At 49.5% G+C, this 18,468-nt stretch overlaps 1 protein-coding gene and 1 pseudogene across 1 annotated transcript; one reads left to right on the top strand and one right to left on the bottom strand.

The window, feature by feature from the left end:
- Positions 1-5,154: 5,154 nt before the first annotated feature.
- CCL22 (C-C motif chemokine ligand 22) lies at positions 5,155-10,709 on the bottom strand. Its single transcript, XM_066242964.1, has 3 exons — positions 10,604-10,709; positions 9,309-9,432; positions 5,155-6,892 (listed from the first exon to the last, which is right to left on the bottom strand). The coding sequence occupies exons 1-3, from the start codon at positions 10,674-10,676 to the stop codon at positions 6,808-6,810; spliced, it is 282 nt and encodes a 93-aa protein (XP_066099061.1). The 5' UTR covers positions 10,677-10,709; the 3' UTR covers positions 5,155-6,807.
- Positions 10,710-12,432: 1,723 nt separating this feature from the next.
- On the top strand, positions 12,433-17,999 carry LOC136313571 (ubiquitin-conjugating enzyme E2 D3-like; annotated as a pseudogene).
- The last annotated feature ends 469 nt before the right edge of the window (positions 18,000-18,468 follow it).

Here is an 18,468-nt window from a genome sequence, read left to right as displayed (position 1 = left end):
GCGCATCCTTAACTCTGCGGTGTCCCCTGCCTCTCTTGGCGCCTCAGTGCTCACCTGTACAAGGCGAGAGCTGGGTCCACAAAGGAGGGAGCTTCGCAGCTGTGACTTGCCGTGACAGCAGGACCAGGCATGACCAGGCAGCAGCCCCGCACCCTGCAGGCCGGTGTGAATGCCTGCAGGGGTTGGGCTCTGCAAAGCGGCTCCACCAGCAACTTCCCCGAAGTCAGCCGCGGCACAGCCTGGAGCCAGGGGGGAACCGTGAACCTGCCCCATCCAGCTGTCTCTGGGCTGCCAGCCACCTGAAACCAGTTACTCTGGGAGCCACTGCCCCAGGCTACGGAGCCAGCTGGTCTAGGCTGGGCTGTGCAGAGGGGTTATAGTTGGCTCCCAAGGTTTGGGGACCTCTCTCACCCAAGCACGGTAAGGCTGCTTGGGGTGTGGGTCTCAGAGGTTGGATGTTGCTCGGCAAGGAGGAACACCCCCAGCATGGGCCGCCCCCTGTTTCAAGGGCTTTGCATGACTAAATCACATGATCGTGACAACAAACCCAGGGTGTAAGCCCAATACCATTGACATGGCCCCGTTTTATGGATGGGGACACTGAGGCATGCAGAAGTTAAGAAATTTTCTGAGAATCACCAGCCAGAAAAGAGAACACCAGGCTACCCCACCTCTCTTCACTTCCACTTTGAAGACTGCTGTGAAGATTAAGCCAGTTTATGCCAATAAGGTGCTGGTTCAGAGCCTAGCATGTAACAGATGCCAAAACACAGAGACCATCACTGATTTTCCTTGCTCAGCCCTTGCGTATGTCTCCTGCCCTCTCTGGCCCACTTTTTCCTCTCATAAAATTGGAATAGGTCCCCTTACCGACCTCATCAGGGTATTAAAGATTAAATGGGCTTAGATTCAATTCAAACACAGTATCCAGGCTTTCAGCTCAGCCAGACCTGTAGCCAAACATGATTCCACCACCTGTGAGGGGTAGCACCTTGGGCAAGTGACTTAACCTGTTTGGGCCTCAGCTTTCCCATCTGTAGAATGGGATGCTAATAGACACCTCACCAAATCAGTCACTGGAGGAGTTAATAAAACTAAAGACTTTCACCGTGGCTGGCACACAGAAGCTACTAGAGTTTGTTACTGAGCCCTGGTGTGTTTCTGGCGCTGTGGTGGGACAGCGGACCCAGAGGCGAAGTCATAAGCCAAAAGCCTTTCCCCAGGGGGCCCCAGCTAGGCAGAAGAAGGTGCCAGTCCTGGGGGAGGGACTTTCTTCTTCTTATCCAGGCATCTAAGAAGGCAGAGAGAAAGGGAGTGTTTCACTCAGAAGAGGGGCAGAGTTTTGTTTTGTTTCTTTCATAACATTATTTGAAAATGTTTAAACAATAAAAGAATGCTCATATCTCTGCCACCTAAATTCAACATTTAGCATTTTTCTATATTTACTTCCTCTTTTATTTTGGCCAGGCCGTTTCAAAGTGAATTATGGATGCCCGATGCATTGCCCTGACACACATCAGCGTGCCTCTCTCTAGTGTCAAGCCACTGTCTCGTATAAGGTGAGAGACTATTATCCCACCCTTTAAAACGAATAATCATCCCAATGTCACGTACTTTTCAGGTAATGTTAAATTTCTCCAATTGTTCCAAAAGTGTTTCGTTTCTTCTCTTTCTTCTATTCCCCCCTTCCTCCCCCCTTCCTGCCTGTTTCCTCCTTTAACTTTTGAAGCAGGACCCGATCTCGGTTTATGCACAACAGCGTATGGTTCTTTTATTCTACAACCTGACCCCCCGACACGTTCATGACATTGACTTTCTAACGCATCAAGACCTTGTCTTAATTTACCTCATTATGTCCTTGTGATGTCAGCTAATTAGTTCCCCTATCCTATGTTATTTCCTGTAAACGGGAGTTGTCAGATCGACGGGCTCAATTGGATCCCGGCCACGTTCTTGGCCAGGATTCCCTATGAGTAACGCGGTGTTGCACATCACGTCCACCACAACAGACAGGTTATTCCGCTGTACATCTCTGTTGGAGAAACATCTTCTTTGTGATTCACAAGTAACCTGCAGGATCTTCACAGACCGTTCAGGCAGAGGGAAAAGCCTGACCGAGGTGGGGGTGGGGAGTGCTGGCCCTATGCAGGGGACAGGGAATGGTCTGGTGCCATTGGCTCCCAGGGAGGACCAGACAGAGAGGCTGCCGTTAGACACTTGGAAACTGGAGTGAGAGGTGGGGATGCTGTTCAGGGGCGAAGAGGAGCTGGGAAGGGACTGAGGAATAAGTTGAGCTGCATGCGTGGTTGAAAAGTGGAGCAGCAGCTGGGCAGTAAGAAAGAGGGCTTCCTGAGGGTCAGTGGGGTGGGGGCAATGGAGGGGCCCCTGCCCATACCTTCCTGGGTGCCCCAGAGGGCAGGCAGCCTGCACTGGTCTTGTGGGACAGGCGGGATTCCCCCTACTGGCCCTGGAAGCAGAACAGAAACAGCTGCGGGGAACAGGGCAGGGAGCCCTGGGCACTCCTGCGGGGTCCCAGGATGGTAGAAAGGACAGGATGGCCACTGAGGTGGCCACCACCAGGGACCCTAGGGTTCAGCCTCACCTAGCTTTACCCTGCCCCCACCCAAATCTGCCCGGCGCACGGTTCTAACCACTAAGGAGGGTTCCCACATGCACTTGGTGCTTCCTCTGGCCCACAAGTGGCCACACCCTCTCTTTATTGTGGTGAAGTATACATAACGTAAAATGAACCATCTTAACCATTTCTAAGATGACAGTTCAGTGGCATTAAGCACATTCACATTGTTGTGCAACCATCACCACATCCATCTCTAGAACTTTTTTTATCTCACAAAACTGAAACTCTGGACTCCTTAAATAGCTCCCATGTCTTCCTCCCCCAGCCTCCAGAAATCTCCATTCTACTTTTTGTCTCTATGAGTTTGACAACTCTAGGAATCATACAATATTTGTCTTTTGTGACTGGCTCATTTCACCTACCGTAATGTCTGCAAGGTTCATCCGTGTTGTAGCAGGTGTCAGAATGTCCTTCCTTTTGAGGACGGAATACTATTGATATTTTGTTGTATGTATGTAACACACAGCTTGCTTATTCATTCATCCTTCAATGGATACTTGGGTTGTTTCCACCTCTTGGCTATTGTGGGGAATGCTGTGCTAGACATGGGTGTACCAATATGTGTTTGAGTCCCTGCTTTCAATTCTTTTGTGCATATTCCCAGAAGTGGAATTACTGGATCAGATGCTAATCCTATGCTTATTATTATTATTATTTTTTTTGGTATTTTTCTGAAGTTGGAAATGGGGAGGCAGTCAGACTCTCGCATGCGCTCAACTGGGATCCACCCGGCATGCCCACCAGGAGGCGATGCTCTGCCCCTCTGGGGCGTTGCTCTGTTGCAACCAGAGCCATTCTAGTGCCTGAGGCAGAGGCCATAGAGCCATCCTCAGCGCCCAGGCCAACTTTGCTCCAATGGAGCCTTGGCTGCAGGAGGGGAAGAGAGAGACAGAGAGGAAGGAGAGGAGGAGAGGTGGAGAAGCAGATGGGCGCTTCTCCTGTGTGCCCTGGCCGAGAATCGAACCCAAGACTCCTGCACACCAGGCCAACGCTCTACCACTGAGCCAACTGGCCAGGGCCCTATGCTTAATTTTTTGAAGAACCACCATGCCGTTTTTCACAGTGACTGCACTGTTTCTACCACCAATCACAAGGGTTCCAATTTCTTCACACCCTCACCAACCTTGGTTTTGTTTTGTTTTGTTTTTGATAAGATCCATCCTAATGGGTGAGAGGTGGCATCTCACTGTGGTTTCGATTTGCATTACTAATGATTACTGATGTTGAGCACCATGTGCATGTCTTCTCTGAAGAAACGCCTAGTCAAGTCTTCGCCCATTTCACTGTCAGGCTGTAGGTGTCTCCTTGCCTCATCAGGTTCTCACAGCCACCTGCACTGACATCTGCTTTTGTGCTCTCTATTCACAGAGGTAGAGACCGAGGATCAGAGGGATGAGGCAACTTGTTTTGACACCCGGACAGGGAGAGTTCCTAGTCTGTCTGAATCTGTGACATGTACCCTGCCCAGTGCGTCTTCCTGCATGCCCCCACCCCAGACAGGTACTCTGGGTGTCTGGAGCTACCACCGGGTAATCCCACTGTGAAACCAGGTCTGAGGGGGAGCATAGGGCCATGATGCCCACGGAATGGTGTCTACACAGAGGAAATACGGTGCCCCGAGGGAGAAGAAGTACTTTCTGCTGTCCCGGCAGAGTGAGCTGTGTCCAGGAACTCCAGGAAAGTGGGCCCTTTTGAGGGCCCAGGGGAACTCAGCACCAGATGAGCTAGGTGCTCCCCAAACCCACTCCCTTTGCCTCCTGGACACACGGCTTGGCTCTGCTTCCCAGCATCCCTTGTGGTCAGGGTGGCCATGTGACTGAGTTCCACCAATGGCGCGTGGGCAGAAGGGATGAGCCCCTCTTTCTCATCTGGCTTATCAAGCCCTCCCACAAACCTCTGTTCTCGTTCCCCATCTGCTAGATGATGGAGAGAAGTCCAGGCCCTAGAGGAGGGCAGGGGGCCATGAGAAGAAAGGAGCCTGGGTCCCTGAGTGATCATGTGGAAGGTCACCCACAGACCAGGAAGGCCTGAACGGACTTCACATGAGAAGGAAAAAATAAAAAGGTCTATGGAATTGAGCCACTGAGATTTTGAAGTTTGTTGCATACAGTGGGCTTTTCTGACCAATACACAATCCTCTTCCTTCGTGTCTACCCTTGAAGGAGAAAGGCTGAGGTTGGATTATTGAAGGAATGACTGAATGAGTGACTGCGCTGCTTAGAGCTCTAGACTTGGGACTGAGTGAATGATTTCATCAGATCCTCGTGACCAGTGGTCCCGGGGGGGCTGGGGGCTGGGGGACAGATGTTTGGGCTCCCTTCCTGGTACCTGCGCAGTTACTGCTCATAGCCTCATGGCTAGTCCTGGCTCCCCACCCCCTCACAAGGTGACTTTCTTGGGCAAGCCAGCTCATGTGTCAATGTCAAGAGCTTTCCCACTGGAAAGGAGGGGCACGGTGCCTCCTGCCCCACCTCACAGATGCAACAAATCTCAAGGAACAAAGCAGACACCGTTGTAGAGGATTTATTTTCTAGAAAGTCTGAGAGGCAGGCAGGACAGGAAGGTAGGGGGAGTCCCAGGACATTTGAAGGCTCTGTGCATGGACAGCAGTCAGGTTAACACTTCCAGTATCCTGGAAGACACTGAATTTTATGGCCAGCAAAGTCATTGCCCGGACCTTGGACCTCACTCAGCTCCATGGCAACCCTGTGAAATGGGTATTCTCATTCTCAGGTGAGGTTCAGGGAGGTTAGATGGTCTCCTCGGGGTCTCATGCCAACAGCCACCCCTCTGAGCTGCACTAGGCTCCCTTGAAAAGGGACAAGCAAAGGAAATATAAGCGTATTTCCTTTACCTGGGCACTCTGTTGTCCCCAAGGAACCACCGTCACCCACAGCTCTTTCACTTAACTATACTCCACATACCCAGTCCCGGGGCCAGAAAAGCTCTGCCTTGTTCCCTTCCCACACAGTTCCTAAAATTCTTCCCATCATCCATCTGGCCGCTTAAGCATTTCACCTACAAACATAACCAGAGCGTGTAATACCAAGCCAAGGGTAGTCATTCACACCATAGCATGAATTCACTTATCAGCCATTTGAGGAAAGAAGAAGGGAAAATGGGGGACTCTGAAAAGATCAGGCTTGGTTTTTGGAAGCTGGAGGAGCAGTAAAAACCTGAGGGAAGCAAGAAGGGTAAAGAGACCCAGTACATAGGTAAAATGGGGAAGAAAAGGGAATCTGGACAAATTAGAGGCTTCACCATCGACTCAGCTGACTTCTCCCTGGACGACCTTGAGCCTCTGTATTGATGTGTGAGGGCCTTCAGGGGGTGGGAGAGGGACACTATTTTTATGGATTCAGTCTGCACCCACTTGTTGAACCCTGATTCTGAGCCGGGCCCTGTGCTCTGTCCTGGAGGCCAGGAGACAAAAGTAACTCAGGTGTGGACTTTGGTCCTCACAGAGAGGCTGGAAGACAAGCAGCTCCCAAGTTCCCAAGAACTCTGGGAAGGCTGTAATCAGGGCAGAGGGCCAGCGGAAGCCTCAAAGATAAAACTCTATTACTTAGAAATAGTGTGTCGCTTTGGATTCTTTGGTAGAAAGTGATAGACATGGACTCTGTCAACCTAAGGGTAAAAGAAAAGAAAAGAAAAATAATAAGTGGAACTCATTTGCTGGCTGCTTCGGCTGAGCAAGGGCTTGGAGGGCCGGTGGGGTCAGGCGTGTGCAGGGGAGGGGGAGACATTCTGGGTGTCAGGCGCAGCACGGGCAGAGACTCAGAGGTAGAATCGTCTGGCATGGGTTTGGCGAACAGGGAGCTGGAATCCAACGTGCCCGAAGGCAATGAGGTGGGGCAGGAGGCAGCTCGGGACCCAGATGCGGGGCGCAGGAGTGCGAGGCGCAGATCTGACCTCAGCCCAGGGCTGTGGGGAGCCATGGAAGGGTTTCAAGCAGGAGACCCTCTGGCCACTAGGGGGGCAGAGGATGGGTTGGAGGAGTAAGAGGGGAGATGAGAGTGACAGTTGAAGGCTGTCAGCTGCAGGGACGGGGACCAGGGATTGCAGAGAGCGTCACTGGCTGGGAACAGCTGTGATGATGACAGGAAGTTAGAGCTTCACGAGTCTTCCTGGAGGAGCCACGGCCACGGTCAGCAGGGCAGGACCCTTGCTCATCTGTCCAGCAGCTGGAGCACCTTCTTCACCCAGGACAACCTGGGATTAGCGCAGATCTCCCAGCCCTTCCTGGTTACCAGGCTGGAAGGAGGAGATGCCAGGGAGACAGTGAGACAGTCTGAGGCATGCAGGGAAGATGCCACCCCCTCCCCTAGAAAGCTTGGCAGTTACGAGTCACCTACTGCCCATAGAAATACCTCTTATATAGAGTAGCTTAAGATTTATGAGCCACCTGCTGTATGCAAACACATTTCTTAAGGAGGAGAGAGAGAGAGATGAGCAGCAGAACTTCCCAGACCCTCAGTCCCTCAGCCTCAGCCTTGAGTACCAGGTCGGCTAGGGAATAGAATGCCCCAGAGTCTCATGATCATTGTTGACACAGCTTTGGGAGAGAGAGTATTGGGTAATGGCCAAGAGCATGAATTTTGGAGCCAGCCCTTCTGGGTTCCAATTCTAGCTCTTCCACTGGTTAACAAGTCCTTTAATTTCTCAGATCCTCAGTGTCCACATCTGTAAAATGGGGATGATAATCATGGTCCAACCTCCTAGGATTTTGATGAGATTTGGTGCGTTAATATAAACTGAAGTGCACAGCAGATACTAGGTACTGTAATTGTGCCAGGAGCTTGCCTGAACCCTTAACATTGATTTTCTTAATAAATTCTGACAACAGTCCTACGAGGTCGGACAATTTCAGAGCTGAGGGAAGAGGACAAAGCAACCTGCCCAAGTGCTGGTGCCTTAGCTCACTGTGCTCACTGTGAACGGGGTTCGCAGGGGACAGTGTCTTTGGAGAGTGTCCCCACCCAGGCCCCCCGAGAGGCCCGAAGCACAGGGAGGTGAATACTGGCCCAACATCACACAGCAACTGTGGTGAACAGCAAGCGGAGTCCTTGGGGCGCTCTGCCCCCACCATGATCGGTAGGACATCCCCCAGCCCAGGACTCCCTTCCTGCCTTTCAAGAAAGCCTGTCCTTGGTGCCAAGGGGCTCCTAGCTCCCTTTACTTCCCTGACCTGCCCCACCCCACAGACCACCAACGAACAGAAAGAACAAAGAAGCTGCAGTGCGGATCAGGGCCGCCCTAGGTCTACAAAAGGCAACTGTTACGCAACACTTTTCTCACTGCAGTTGAAAACAAAAAAAAAATCAGTACAACAAGCACAATCATATATGCAGTTTACTCAGTGTCACAAAACGACCAGAAACTGTAGTTCGCATCACAACTGCTGTGAACTAAGCTAATATCTAGCTAGGATGCTAGAGAAATGAAAAATACAAGTAGGCCCCTAGGCTTACTTAATTTTATCCAAAATATTTTGAACTTCGTGGATTAGTCTGCGGGCCGCACAAAATTGTTCGGCGGGCCGCGAGTTTGAGACCCCTGCTAGTATAACCTCTCTGTGCCCATTGTTTCACCTATAAAAAGGGATTGTAGCAGTGCCTACTACCTAAGGTTGTTTCAAGGGTTAAATGAGTTACTATTTATAAACTGTTTATAACAGTGTCTTGCACTTAACAAGCAGTCTCTACAAATTTGATAAAAATAAGTGAAAGTCATCATTTGGGGATCATGATGAGGAAACTGAGGTTCAGAGCTGCAGTGACAAGAACCCTGGGAGGGTTCCCTGCTTCAGCTTTCTTTGTTATTCGCCTGCTCACCCCTCTGAGGGCTGAAGATGAGTGCTCGAGGAGGAGGAAGATGAGAAGGTGACGGAGCCCCAAAGATGTCATGAGTCCCCCAGCCCAACCTCCCCCCCCCCGAATGTGTGGTTTGGCAGCAGGCTCTGCGAGACCGGAGCAGCAGCTGGGGGCTGCCCCAGGAAGGACAGGTGCAGTCTCAGGGACAGACACGGGGTGTCAGGACACAAGACACTGAGAGAAAGAAGCAAAGAAGGAGAAAGCCCTGAGGCTGGGCCATCTTGAGCAGGTCACTTCCCCTCCCTGAGCCACTTTCTCCATTTATAAAATGGGAATAATCGCACCTCCTCAGAGCGATGTTGTGGGGGTCAATGACCACCCAGTAACACTCAGAACAGTGCCTGGCCCAGATCAAACACTCTGGAAGTGTGAGTTCTTAATAGTCTTCTTCTGGAAAGAATAGCTACCTTGGGTAACTCCCAGGGCCTTGGGGAGGACCCAAGATGCTTCCAATGGGAGCATCTTTATCGGCTCAGGGACATCAGGCACACTCGTTATACCCTGTACCCCATGCCCTTGACCCTTTAGCTCTATACTGGGGAACACCTGTTCACTCAGCTCTGCATCCTCAGATCCTGGCACACTGCCTGGCATATCGTAGATGCCCCATAATAGCTCTTAAATGATCACACAACGTTCTTGGCACACCCAAGCCTGGCCTGGCCCATCTATTTCAGCCAAGCACTCCCGCTAGCATCGCAAGCCCAGCTGCATTCCCCCACCCACCTGCACCCGGGCTCTCCTGGGCCACACCGGCCAGGCTCCCCGAGGCCCTGCCTCCCCAGTGCCCTACTCACACCACACCAGGCCTCCGGCAGGAGTCCGAAGTGGAGTAGTAATGATCCACCACATGCCAGGGCAGGGCGTGACGGATGTAGCGCTGGCAGCAGACGCTGTCTTCCACGTTGGCTGCGTAAGGGCCTGGGAGAAAGGGGTGCTCAGAGGAGTCACAGACTAGCTGGGCACAGGGAGGTGTCCCTCAGCTCTAGCCTCTGGCCTAGTTTTTCTGTTCTCATGAGGAAGGTTGGTATCCAGGGGATTCTGAGCCCTCAATGTCCCTGACCTTGAGACTCTGAGAAGCCACTAAGGGCCCAAGGTCATTACTCTGGGTCAGTGAGTGAGGGATTCAAACAACTGAGCATTTATGCTGCCCTAAGCATCCAGATGGGACCCAGAGACTCTGAACAGGAAGGAGCCTCGCTCTTTAAGGTGAGGTCCACACATGGCCACCATCAGCATCACCTAGGCGCTTGTGAGCCACGCTGGGCTCCCAGCCCCAGCACTGCTGAGTCGCATGGGCCTTCTGATGTGATCCCAGGCAACCTTCTTCAGCTCGCATCCACCCTAACCCTCTTCATGGGGACTGTGGTTACACAGCACAACCCTGGAGAGTCGGGACAAGGGCTCGGACAGAACCCAATCACAAAAGTCCCCTCTGCCCCGAATCACCAGACCCCTTTAGGAGAGTCATTTAACAATTCTGAGGCTCAATTTCCTCTCCTGACCAAGAGGGTAATACTTGCACTGACTTTGTGGGGCGTTAATGCAGGAAAAGCATTCAGGAACCCAGTCACTGAGCAATTATTGTTCTTTGCTGCCTGACTCCCAGTCCAGTGCTCCTTCCCCACCCAACCCAGCAGGAGCGTTTACACTGGCATGGAGAAGAGAAACCAGGACCCCAGGGTTAAGGGCAGATTCTGGAACAGAAATGGGGTAGTGGGAGGGCAGGACCAGCTTTCCAAGGGAATGTTTTTTGCCCCACCTCCTGTCCCCCGCCCCAGCCGCCCATCTTTGGAAGCTCCTTCTCCATACCCCAAGGGCCCTATGCTCCAGTTCTCTGTCATAGAGGACCCCAGACCATGACTATCAGAACCCCTAATCCGGCTGAGACAGATCCTAGACTCAATCCTTTAAGACTACCCATTTCATAGATGGATAAGCCAAGGCCCAGAGAAGCATTGGGACTAGCTCAAGAGCCAGCAGCAGACTGGGGTACCTGCTCTCAGTCCGCTGTTCTTTCCGCTACACAGGGAAGGTGCCCCGGGGTGCGTCCCTGGCTTCTGCAGGGAGCCCTCCCTCGCCCCGGCCTTACCTGCCTCAGTTGCTGGAAGTACCGTAGCAAGGAGGATGAAAGCAGCCAGGAGCGAGGTCTGTAGGCTGGCCATGCTCCCGCCCTGTGTGTGTGTGTCCTAGCCCGGGTGTTTGCTGTCACCGGAAGACAGCAAGGCCTGATATATAAGTGCTCGCTACACCCACAGGCCTCAGACACTCTTAGTCACTGGTGAGCAGAGAATTCTGATATTCACATTATGAAAGAAGAACTCCCGCTTCCTCCAAATTAAAGGAAATTTTCTGTGGCTCAAAACAATCAGAGGGGACCCCCACCATCCTTCCTTCTGAGTCTCAAGAGACTTGCGAAATCCCCCTCGAGCCGGGCCTCTTGGAGGCCTGCACTCCCGCGCACCTGTCTGTGGCCATGCTGCTGGATGTCTCTGAACATGGGGAAGATGGTTTCACAGCCCTACCTTGTCACCTCCATGTTGGTCAGCAAATCAAGTGAGAATGTGGACAGGTGCTAAATAACCCCAGACCCTCAGCTGGAATCGAGACCCATCTTATACCCTTGACAGCCATGACCGGTCTCTCTTCCAGGGGCGATGCTTATGAACACTGATGGGGTTCAAATAATTTAACAACTGGTTCTCTGCTCTAATGACCGTTTTAAGTATAAAAAAATGATATACCGAAAAGTAGTTTATTATTTCATGCATTTAATACTTAATAACAATAAAAGACGGACACAAAACTAGATTGTTATAAGAAAGAGTTTTAAAATATTAATAAAAAATATTAAATAATACCTGACCAAAAAAAAAACAATAAAACTATTCTTTAAGATATTTTCATATTGCTTCTTGATTGGCATCCTTGCTTGCAATTTTTTTCACCTGTGGACGGAATGACCGTGACTACGGCACTTAGAGGACGCTGTTGCGCAGATAAATAGTAAAAAAGAGTAAGGAATGTCAGTTTGTGATTTCCACATTGGGCGGCTGCCCAGGTGCCCACCTTAGAGAGGACCCTGATGACAAGTGCCATTTTAACAACCAGTTTGCCGAACTCAACAAAAAATTAGGTATTTGTTCTGTCGAACCGGCGCAAACCAGCTGAATCCCACCACTGCTTATGGATGCACTGGGCTGGCTTCTCCGCAGCACCAGCCAGTTCTGAGGTTTCTCACCGAGCCCCGACTTGGGCCAGTTCGTGGTCCATGCAACAGCAGCAGCTGCAAGGCGCTTCCACACACGTGCCCCTCTCCTGTCTGCCTCCCCGGCGGCCCCTGGGCTCCTCCTCACTGCTCCTTCCCAGCCTCTCACTGTGTCCCACTTCCTAAACCTCTCTTGGTCTGTCCTCTTGTCTCTGTCCCCGTTGTCCCTGCCCAGTCCAGGCCGCTTCCATCTCAGGCTCGACGCTGGCCCCTCGGTCCCCTCCCTACACGGCAGCGGCCGGAGTGAGCAGCCCAGACTCCAGGCGGCACCTGTCTCTCGTGCTTCAAAACCCTGCTGTGGTCTCATGACCTGAAGGGAGAGCCACAGCTCTTGGCTGTGGCCTTCAAGGCCTCCTCTTGCAGACACGCTTCCGCCCCCGCTGGTCTCCAACCGCACCCCTCACAGTTCCTCAAAGAGCTCTGTGGCCTGTCCCGGCTGTGAATGCCCTTTCCACTTCTCTACCACATAAACTCCTACTCGTGCGTCAAGAGCCATTGGAAATGTCACCTTCTAGGTGTCTGGCAGAGCCAGTATGAGACGAAGAGATAGTTCTTCCTGCCGCCAGGACAATCAAGAGTTTTGATCGGACCTTTGAGCACACACGGAGATAGTGAGGAGCCAGGCGCCGAGCATAGACTATGGCGCTAAACAGATTATTGAGGAACTCAGTGCTTTGGCCTGTGACCTTCCACTGCAATGTTCTTCAGGTCCAGTCAGGGTTGATATGTCTCATTGGCAAGCCACAACTACTGGACCTAATAACAGCCCATCTAAAGGTGGTGTAGGTGGTGTATTCTTTTTCTTTTGACAAAGACAGAGAAAGAGTCAGAGAGAGGGATAGATAGGGACAGACAAACAGGAAGGGAGAGAGATGAGAATCATCAATTTTTCGTTGTGGCACTTTATTTGTTCATTGATTGCTTTCTCATATGTGCCTTGACCACGGGCCTTCAGCAGACCAAGTAACCCCTTGCTCAAGCCAGTGACCTTGGATCCAAGCTGGTAAGCTTTGCTCAAGCCAGATGAACCCACGCTCAAGCTGGCGACCTCGGGGTCTCGAACCTGAGTCCTCCGCATCTCAGTCCGATGCTCTATCCACTGCACCACTGCCTGGTCAGGCAAGGTGGTGTATTCTTTTTGACAATTTATTTTCCTACCAACTATCCTTTCAAACCACCTAAGTTTGCATTTACAATTACAACAAGAATTTATCATCTGCATATTAACAGTAACGGTAGCATTTGTCTCGATATTCTAAGATCACAGTGGTCTACTGCTTTAACGATTTCTTTTTTTTTTTTTAAGTGAGAGGTGTGGAGGCAGAGACAGACTCCTGTATGCACCTCAACCAGGACCCACCTGGCAAGCCCTCTACCTGGAGATGCTCTTCCCATCTAAGGCCGCTGCTCCGTTGCTTGACAACCAAACTATTTTAGTGCTGAAGGGGAGGCCATGGAGCCATCCTCAGCACCCAGCCAACTTGCTCAAACCAATGGCAATGGGAGGGGAAGAGAGAGAAGGGAGAAAGAGAGAGAGAGAGAAGGGAGATGAGTGGAGAAGCAGATGGTTGCTTCTCTTGTGTGTCCTGACCAGGAATCAAACCCAGGACTTCCACACGCCGGGCCAATGCTCTACCACTGAGCCAGGGTTGCTTTAATGATTTCTAAAGTTCAATTATCCATCTGTTCAGTGCTTTGTGACCCAAACTCAGATGACTGCTAGTGCCAGAGATGGCACAGATATATAAAACAGACAGTGATAAATACAACAGAATGTCTTGGGAATTGGCTCAGAAGTATGCCGTGCTCAAAACGGCAATGAGATACCACCTCACACCTGTTCGATTAGCTGTTATTAGCAAGACAGGTAATAGCAAATGCTGGAGAGGCTGTGGAGAAAAAGGAACCCTCATACACTGTTGGTGGGAATGTAAAGTAGTACAACCATTATGGAAGAAAGTATGGTGGTTCCTCAAAAAACTGAAAATAGAACTACCTTATGACCCAGCAATCCCTCTACTGGGTATATACCCCAAAAACTCAGAAACATTGATACATAAAGACACATACAGCCCCATGTTTATTGCAGCATTGTTCACAGTGGCCAGGACATGGAAACAACCAAAAAGCCCATCAATAGATGACTGGATAAAGAAGATGTGGCACATATACACTATGGAATACTACTCAGCCATAAGAAATGATGACATCGGATCATTTACAGCAAAATGGTGGGATCTTGATAACATTATACAAAGTGAAATAAGTAAATCAGAAAAAAACAGGAACTGCATTATTCCATACGTAGGTGGGACATAAAAATGAAACTAAGAGACATTGATAAGAATGTGGTGGTTACGGGGGGAGGGGGGAAAGGGAGAAGGAAAGGGGGAGGGGGAGGGGCACAAAGAAAACTAGATAGAAGATGACAGAGGACAATCTGACTTTGGGTGATGGGTATGCAACATAATTGAAAGACAAGATAACCTGGACTTGTTGATCTTTGAATATATGTATCCTGATTTATTGATGTCGCCCCATTAAAAAATAAAATTATTAAGAAAAAAATAAATAAATAAAGAAGTATGCCATGCTACTCTACCATCAAGTCAGAATAGCCTGCATTATAGCTGGAATACACTTTAAATCCTTGTTCCTTTTCTGATTTTCTTATCTGGCTGCTCCCCTAGCAGACCTCATCTCTTTTCATTTTATTTTTTGTTTACCTCCCTTCATTCATTCACATGCTCATCTTAAGTTTTTCCAACTTTGGAAAATAAACGCTTTTTAGAAACTGTAAAGTAATTACAAGAGAACAGTTGCCTGAGAATCAGAACTTTTTTAAAAATAGAGCATGTGTATTATGTAGCCATTGTCCTCGCTCTAACTTGGTTGTGAGGCTAGACTCATCCTCCGTGCTCTAACATGCTGAAGAAGTCCCGTGACGCGGAGGGAGACGGGTGCTCAGTTGTCCCATCTGAGGAAGCACGTTATTCTAGGAGCACCCATGATTGTTTAAGCCTTCCATGGTGAGAGAGACGAGGTTATGTGATAGACTTTATGCTCATGACTGATGCGGCTGGAGAATTGGTACTGAATTTATAGCATCAGCAGAACAACAACAAAACAATGTGATGTGTTTTCTCCATGACAATAAAGGAAGGACCTGTTCTTGTTTTACAGAGGAAAGAAACCACAAATACTTATGGAGACTTTTAGTAGATAGAATAACAGCCCGCCCAAGAAAATGTTCACTTCCTAATTCCCCAAGCCCCTGAATATGTGACCTTATATTTCAAAAAGGCTTTGCAGATGTGTTTAAGGTGAGTTACATAGAGTTCTTGGGTGATCTGGACGGCCCCCTGTAATCACAGGGTCGTTAGAAGAGGACAGCAGTGGGTCAGACTCAGGAGACGGGATGACAGAAACAGAAGTCCAAGTGATGCGAGACTGTGAGCCCAGGCATTCAGGAGCCTCTAGAAGCAAAAGGCGAGGAGACATTCTCCCCTGGAGCCTCCAGGAGCCCAGCCCTGCCGCCACCCCGGTCTCAGCTCGCTGACGCTGATTCAGGACTTCTGGCTTCCCGCCCGGGGAGCTAACTAACCCAAGTGCTAACTAACCCAAGTGTGTTGTTTTTAAGCCACTAGTTATGTGGTCATTTGTTGCAGCAGCAACAGGAAACGAATTCAAGCCCCTGCCAGGTGCCAAATGCGCTGCCAGGATCCGGGGTCACGGCAGTGAACAGGACCCTGCTCTCGTGCAGTTTACTCTGGAGATAAACAGACGAACAAATGCCAAACATGGTGACATCAGGTTGTGGTGACTGCCGTGAAGAAAATGGAACAGAAACACGGTGACTATAGGGAAGTGGTCGTGGGTATCCAGGAGAGCGTCTGTGAGGGGGTGACCTTGAAGCCAAAATCCAGAAAATACTATGGGGTCCGCCAGGGAGGACAGGGCAAGTGCAGAGGCCCTACCTAGCAGGGTGAGAGGGCTGAGCTGGGGCGGGGGAGGGGGTGGAGAGCAGGGGGCAGCCTAGTGGGAGAGGGGGCAGGCAGAATGGAGCCGCCTGATGGATATGCACACAAGGACACAGCATCCCCTGGGAAAACCTCTCGTCAGAGGTGTCACCCAAAGCCAGTCACAGCAGGACAGCCCCGTACAAACCCACTTCCGTGAGGCTCCTAGAGTCATCAAATTCATAGAGACAGCAGAACGGTGGTTGGTGGGGGCTAGGGAGAGGAGAGAAGGAAGAGTTATCATTTGACGGATATAGAGCTTCAATTTGGGAAGATGAACAAATTCTGGAGCTGGATTGTGGTGATGGTTGCCCAAGAACGTGAGCGTATTGAATGCCACAGAACTGTGCACTTAAAGTTGGTAAATTTTTTTTGTCTATTTCTCCAGTGAAAAAGAAAACAAAAGCATGTGAAAAGATGCTCCACATCATCTGTCATTAGGGAAATGCAAATTAAAATGACAGTGAGACACCACTACACATATATCAGAATGGCCAAAATTGGGAGCACAGACAACACCAAATGCCGGTGAGGATGTGGAGCAACGGGAACGCTCATTCACCGCTGGTGGGGATGCGAAGGGTGCAGCCACTTCGGGAGACAGTTTGGTGGTTTCTTACAAAACTGAACATATTGTTACCATAAAATCCAGAGATCACTTCCCACAGCATTTAGCCAGAGGAGGTGAAATTTTATGTCCACACCAAAACCTACATGATAGCAGTTCTACTTATAATTGTCAAAACTTAGAAGCAACCAAGATGTCCTTCACAGGTGAATGGATAAAGCATCTGAGGTGCACTCAGATGAGGGAATTATGATTTAATGCTAATAAGAAATGAGTTCTAGAGCCCTAAAAGACACGGAGGAAACTTAACTACATATGACTAAGTGACAGAAGCCAGTCTGAAAAGGCTACGTGTGTACTGTATGATTCCAACTATATGACATTCAGGAAAAGGCGAAACTCTGGAGACACATTGATACAGGGGGAGACCACGCATGTCAGAGGCAGGGAGTACACGGGAAGTCTCTGTACATTTCTCTCATTTTTCTGTGAACCTAACCCTACTCCCCCAAAGTCTTTTTTTTTTTTTTAAAAAAAAAAAGGAAAATAAAAAGCATTACCTAGAATCTAATCAGGTCTATAACTTTTCGTTTATAAGAAATACAGGGGATAGAAGAAAAAGATGAATGATCCTCCCAGAAAACAACCAGATAATTCTAGAAGGTAGAACCTTCCAGAACTTCAATAAGACAACTGACTGTCTCAGGATCAACAAAAAAGACCATGTTGTGTAAAAAAAAAAAAATTGGTTAAGAACATTTAAGATGAAAAGACATTTACGAGACAGCCAAAAAAGTGTAGTAAGTAGACTCTGAATCCTAGTTTTGAAAAACACCTGTAAAAGACCTTTTGGAGACAAGTAGGAAAATTTAAATATTAGATGACAATAGAGCTTTTTTGTTGGTTTTCTTAGATGTAATACACAGAGAGTATGCAGGAAAATGCCCTTGCTCTTAATGGATGCATACTAAAATATTTAAGTGTGAAGGTCAGGATGCCCTTACTTTCAAAGAGTTCATATTCAAAGGAATGTGTGTGCATATACAGATAAGTGTGTTTATGTGTATGTGTATATGTGCATATGCACGTATATGTATGCATGCATATATATGTACATATGTTTGTAAGTATATTAATTTCCCAAAGAGAGAAAGGGACAGACAAAACAAACATGAGAAAGTGTTAACACTGTTGCAGCTGCTGGTGGATATTCTGGCCATCACTGAACTAACCACTCAGCTTCCCTGAACATTTCATATGTTTCATAGCAAAAACCTGAGGAGAAAAAAAGAAATATTTTTTAAATGTGGAAGACATCCTTGAAAGACGGGTTGTGCTTGGAGGATTGCAACTGAGAGACAGAGAATTGATCTGGTGGCTCTTCATCTGAAATGGGGGTTTTCTTACATGGGGCCCTCCAGGGCTGGGGCCCTGCCATGGGGTAGGCTCAGGGGCTCCCCCGCGGAGAGCACCTGTGTCCCCAGGGACTCGCAGGGCCTGCCCTTCCTGCTGGCTCAGCTTCTTCCACCCTTCACCCCTCCCCCCTCCCCGGGGTAGAAGGAGGGCGAGTCACACCGGTAACCAGCCGCCCTCTGCTCCCCTAGGGCCTCTGGCTTCCCTGGAGCTGGACTAGAGGCAGGTACAGCATTCAGGGAGCCCTGAGCTCCCCGGCAGGGTGCAGGGCCGGCTTTCAGAGGAAGGAAAGGGGAATTCCTCTCGGGCTGAAGGCGGGGAGCCCCCGCAGGTGCGGGTGAGGGGGTGTGCCGCTTGTGGTAGTGATGCGGTGGCTTGGTCCCTGCCGTTCAGTACTCGCTGCAATGCGAGGGGACCTCCCAGTGCAAAACTTCTCCCCCCAAACTTCCTTCTTCTTTTATTTAAATTCATTTTTGTTTATTGAAAATATATAAAGGTGGAAACAACCCAAATGTCCATGGGCAGATGACTAAACAAAATATGGTGAATCCATGCAGTGGACTATTATTCAGCTTGAGAAAGGAAGAAAATTTGACACAGGCGACAACGTGGATGAAACTTGAGACCACATGCTACATAAAATGTCAGACACAGAGACAGATACTGTATGATTACACCTACATAGGCAC

This window comes from Saccopteryx bilineata, chromosome 9, assembly GCF_036850765.1.
Source record: "Saccopteryx bilineata isolate mSacBil1 chromosome 9, mSacBil1_pri_phased_curated, whole genome shotgun sequence".
Taxonomy (NCBI): Eukaryota; Metazoa; Chordata; class Mammalia; order Chiroptera; family Emballonuridae; genus Saccopteryx; species Saccopteryx bilineata.
Note: the sequence above shows the minus strand (reverse complement) of the source record. Positions and strands in the feature narration are given on the sequence as shown.

Coding starts and splice junctions, on each gene's coding strand:
- CCL22 (XM_066242964.1), bottom strand. CDS start 10,676: ATGGCCAGCCTACAGACCTCGCTCCTGGCTGCTTTCATCCTCCTTGCT. Junction 9,433..10,603: donor ACTTCCAGCAACTGAGGCAG/GTAAGGCCGGGG, acceptor CCTTTCTCCCAG/GCCCTTACGCAGCCAACGTG. Junction 6,893..9,308: donor TGCCGGAGGCCTGGTGTGGT/GTGAGTAGGGCA, acceptor TCCTCCTTCCAG/CCTGGTAACCAGGAAGGGCT.